Source organism: Elephantulus edwardii, unplaced genomic scaffold (genome assembly GCF_000299155.1).
Source record: "Elephantulus edwardii isolate Elephantulus edwardi_28Jun2011 unplaced genomic scaffold, EleEdw1.0 scaffold00267, whole genome shotgun sequence".
In the NCBI taxonomy this organism is placed as follows: Eukaryota; Metazoa; Chordata; class Mammalia; order Macroscelidea; family Macroscelididae; genus Elephantulus; species Elephantulus edwardii.
In genome coordinates this window covers 3,188,177-3,193,106 of record NW_006400017.1, presented here as the reverse complement: position 1 = coordinate 3,193,106, position 4,930 = coordinate 3,188,177, and the positions used below count along the sequence as shown (strand labels likewise).

Genomic DNA, 4,930 nt, shown 5'->3' with positions numbered 1-4,930 from the left:
GACATCCCAGAAGTTACACATGAAGCAAAGAAGGCATTGGCAGGGCAGCTTCCTGCTGTCGGGAGGTCTATGTGTGTGGAGATCTCACTCAAGACTTCTGAGAATATATTTTGGGGAAGTTCAGCTGAATGGCTTAGGAGAAGGCTTCCAGACAGTTCGTGTTGGGACAGTGGGCACCCCAGTGGGCATTATTACTCTTTCTTGTGCTTACAGAATTAACCTGGCATTCATGTCTACCAGGCAATTTGAGAGAACCCCGCCTATCATGGGGATTACTATTGATCATTTTGTGGACTGTCCCTATCCCAGCTCTGCACCTATGCACCCCTGTAATTACAAAACTTCTGGTGAGGACACTGGAGTTACATATCCATCTGTGGAAGACTCTCAGGAAGTGTGTACCACCTCTTTCTCCACCTCCCCTTCATCCCAGCTGATGGTTCCTGGGAAGGAAGGTGGAGTACCGGTTGCTCCCAACCAGCCTGCCCACAGCACCCAGGCTGATCAGGAGAGATTGGCAACCTGCACCCCTTCTAACGGGGCCCACTGTGCTGCCACACCTTCCAGCAGCGAGGATACTGAAACCATGTCAAACAGCAGTGAAGGATGCGCCTCCCCCCACGATGTCTTGGAGACCATCTTTGTTAACAAACCAGTCAACCAGGTGACGCTGACCAATTTAGACATCCCTTTTACCATGTTTGCTCCCAAAAATTTGGAGCTGGCGGATGCTGATCCTATATGGTGAATCCTCCAGCGTCCCCGGAGGCTGGGTCTCCTCTGCAAGGCAGCCTGCACTCTGAGGGCTCCAGCGGGGGCAGCAGTGGCCATGCCCACGACGACTTTGTGATGATCGACTTTAAACCAGCTTTTTCTAAGGATGACATTCTTCCAATGGACCTGGGGACCTTCTATCGTGAATTTCAGAACCCCCCTCAGCTGAGCAGCCTCTCCACAGACATTGGCGCACAATCCATGGCTAAGGACTTGGAACCATTACCCGAGAAGTTGGCTGTGCATGAGAAGAATGTCAGAGAATTTGATGCCTTTGTAGAAACCCTGCAGTAAAAGTTGGTGTCTTCAAGTACTGGCAGCATCCCCTTCTTGGTGGTCCCAGGGGACAGAGAGCCTTCTTCCCCTCCTCCTCTTCCTCCTCCGCTGCTCCCCATCCCTGATCCTGCTCTGAGCTGCTGGAGGGGAGGAGGGTCCCTTGTGCGGGATCCAGAAGTCCTGCTCTTGCCTGTGCTGGAGACTCCACGGCAGCAGTGTGGCCGGTCAGAGCATTCGGGAGGACTCACCCAGTGGCCTGTGGATAGATAAACCCTTGGTAACAAAGGTGCCCTCGGGGGGCCACCTGCTTACACTGTCCATCCCCAACCACTTCACAAGGCAGCCTTCCATCCACCTGCTGCCAGCCTCTTGCCCTGGATCTGCCAAGCTGGCTGCTTGCTGCTGTTGGCACCAACATTCCAGCTGGTGGCTCAGACTGATATGGAGGCAGGAGGAGGAAAAAGACGTTGGGAGGAAAGGAGAGGAGAGGAGGGGTCCTGAAGTCTTTGTCCTCTTCAGTTCCTGGTCTCCTCTTCCTTTTTTCTCTGCCCCCGGGCCTGTACTTTTACAATGTGGAGGTATGCCTGATGAGAATGCACAAGTCCACTAGCCCTCATGGCAGGCTTCGGGTAGCCCTGGCAGCTGCCCGCACTCACTCCTTGGCTCCATGAGAAGTGACAATAGCCTCCTCTATCTCCAGAACTCTGTCACCAGGAGTTGTAGCAGCGGCTCTTCTAGTTTCCTCTCCTCCCCTCCCCTCTGGTTGCACCTTGGTTATACAGTGAATATTTATTACTTTCAGAGATTTTATAGAAAAACTATGTCTGAGGTTAGCCATTTTAGGGAAGGTGAAGAGCCACTTCTTGGAGCAGAGGCCTCCTATGGCGGTTTCTCAGAACCCGGATTGCTGCTCCGAGGATCTCCTCTCATGACAGAGGAGGGATCCAGGATGGGGCCGGGGCAGAGTGGCCTCCCAGCATTGCTGCATCTGAGCTGACAACAGGCCTTCCCTTGGACACCTCCATTTTCCTGGTGACTCAAGTCTTCACAGCTTCTGCAGAGTGACTGGCTCTTCTGGCAGCCCAGGTGCTAAACGTGGACACCCCAAGCTATGCCACGTGCTGGGCCCGGGGACATTTCATTGGGTGCCCCCCTGGACCAGAAAAAGCCAGGTGCCCCTGCTGCCGGGATACCTGCTCCTCATGCTGGGGCCTGTAGGCCTTTTCTCCTTCCTCATGGGCCTGGCCACTGTTTCCCTCTAATCCCTGGGCCTGCACACTGCCCTGGGGTTCACTAGTTGGTTTGGTTCCTTTCTGAAAACTACAGCAGGCATGTGGTTAATTTCAGAAACTGTTATTTGATTAAGTCAAGTGCCTAACCTCAACCCTCTGCCGTCTCTCCCTCAGCCTAACTAATACCTGGCCAACGGCACATGGGCCTGCCCTGTCTCACCTGGGCCTCTGAGGGTGTTCACTGGCAGCAGCTGTTCTAACTGCTTGTTAGTAAACTGCATGTGAAACTGTCCCACCTACAGGGCTGGCCCAGGCTTGGGGATCTTGGCTAAGGCTGAGCCCGGCTCTGTGCATGCACTCCGCCAGAGATAAATAGTCCTGGAAAACAGTGCTGCCCAAGTGGCCCTCCTGCTGTCAGGCCAGGGCACTTCCCTGTGGTGGCCATGCCCATAGCCTGCTACACAATCCACACTAGGCCCTGGGGCTAAGAAAGGTGGAGGCCCTGGGTCAGTTCTCTCTCTGAGGCTTTGCATGGAAAGGCCTCTTAGCCATCTCCCGTATAGTCCTCTGCGATTCCTAGTTGGCCCGTGCAGCAACGTTTCTCCAAGACCCCACAGCAAGGGGGCCAGGGAGGCTGAGCCCTGACTGAGCTGAATCTGGGAGGAGCAGCCTAGCCCCTCAGCCGTGTACAACACGTGAACACAGACTCCTGCAGCACCTGAACAAGGCTGGGACCAGACATCTGTCTCCAGGTGACAGCCAGCATCATCTCCTTCATCCCACCTCGTTTGGAAATCCTGAGCTACAATTTAAAATGTATTCAAGAGATGTCCAATAAATTTTTTTCTGTACTTTAAAAAAAACACAACTCATCTCTAACTTAAATTTTCCTTTTCTAAGACCAATACTAATCATAAGCACACTGTTATTAATCACTCCATGTCTCTTTAAGTTTTTACTTCACAGGATCAAGAAGATGACCACGTTAATTCTCCCCTGGCCACTAATCCCAGACTGACTCGCTCCAGGCTCTGAATGCCCAGATCTTCGCCCCTGTTCAGCAGGAAGTAGCCCAAAGAAAGATACGTTGCCCTGTTTTATCACTAAAAACAGTCTAAGATGTTAGTCTGGGCAAAGAGAAGAATGAAGAATTCAGAACTCAAATGTTGATGGCCTTGCCTGCTTCAGATAAGAATGCAAATGGCCTTGCCTGCCTGGCTAAGCTAGCAGGTGGCTCGTACAACAGAATGGAATGTCCCTCCCTAAAGACTCTGATTATAAAAATCCTCCCCAGTAAGTTCACAGTGTGACTTCCCATTCTGCCTCTCCAGGATGAGGAACTCACCCGGGAGCTCCCCTTCCACCCCCCGCCCCCTTTAATAAAGCTGCATTAAGCTTTCTCTCGTTCTCTCTGATTTCTTCTTTAAGTTCACTAACCTAACCTAACCATTACATGTCCCTTCTTTCCTCTCAGTGGGGCCCTGGTGGCACATTGTTTAACATGCAGGCTGCTAACTGGAGGCACAGTGGTTCGAACCCAGTAGCTGCTACATGGGAGTGCAAGCAGTGTATTCTCGTAGAGATTTAACAATGAGTCTGGGAGGCGCTGAGGACTTTCTGGTTTTCCTTCTTCACCGTATCAAGGACCATCCAGAGAGAGCGAGCTCGATTGTTGTCATATCATAACAGCGTCAGGGACAGAGCTGTGATCAGAAACACCCAAAGCATGAAAGGCCTCGAAAAGTTGTGGCCAGGATAAAGAGACATGAAAGCGGGAGGTCCCCGAAAGGACGCCTGCATACTCTTGAAAGGCAACACACCGGAAGACCCAACGATAGAACACAAAACGAGCGAACAAAAAACGAGTTCAGATCCCGCCGAGGGTCATAGGCAAGATCGGCTGGCCTAACCTGATACTGAGAAAGGGAAGGTTCCTCGCCACCGCCGCTGAGTCTCCAAAGACGAACAACTAGGAAGGAGCTGTCCGCCCCGTCCCACAAGAAGATATCTCCGCCGAGGCCGAAAAGCAGGTTTCTCGTCAGCAACGGCGAAGATAACGAGGAAGAGGAGGCTATCTCCGCTTCCTTGCGGCTGTGGTTCTTCAGTCCCTCCCGGAGACGCACGAACACGGCGTGGTTGGGCAGCAGGGTGTGCCAGAGCTCTGCGTCGCCCACAGCATCCTCAGCAGCCGCCATGTTGGTGCACCGCCTCCTGCCCCTTAGCACGCCGCCGAGCACAGCCACTTTCTAGCGGGCGGTCTATTACTGTAGCCAATCATCGAGCAGATGACCCGGAAACACGAGCGATCTAGGGTCGGAGCGAAGGCGAAGGCAAAAGGGAGCCAATCACCGGCCAAGCATGTATTCTGAATCCAGAAGGGGGCGGGACGAGTATCTCAATGGACCAGTACCTACTTAGAGGACGTCTTTGGTGCCAGACGAAGTCTCGGCACTTGGGGCTAGCATGAGATGTGTATTTAATTGTCCATTGGACCCCTCCACCTGCATAAATGTGTACATCCAAATCATTCTCCCAGGACTCACGTCAGTCTCGCTAAATCCGGAATGGATTTACATTGCAAATATCAATTTATCTCCGAATAAGCACAGCACTCCTTAAGAATAGAAGAACGGTAGGAGGTATCTCAC

The 4,930-nt window shown here is 52.5% G+C and overlaps 1 protein-coding gene and 1 pseudogene across 1 annotated transcript in view; one reads left to right on the top strand and one right to left on the bottom strand.

Moving 5' to 3' along the window:
• NUP88 (nucleoporin 88kDa) overlaps positions 1-4,477 on the bottom strand; it is a gene marked incomplete at its 3' end in the record, with an annotated part of 49,873 nt that extends 45,396 nt beyond the window's left edge. The window contains exon 1 of the mRNA XM_006899806.1: positions 4,193-4,477. Within this exon, the coding sequence (XP_006899868.1) occupies positions 4,193-4,477 (285 nt within the window). The remainder of the gene's footprint in view (positions 1-4,192) is intronic.
• LOC102857915 lies at positions 20-1,068 on the top strand (annotated as a pseudogene).
• Positions 4,478-4,930: the final 453 nt, after the last annotated feature.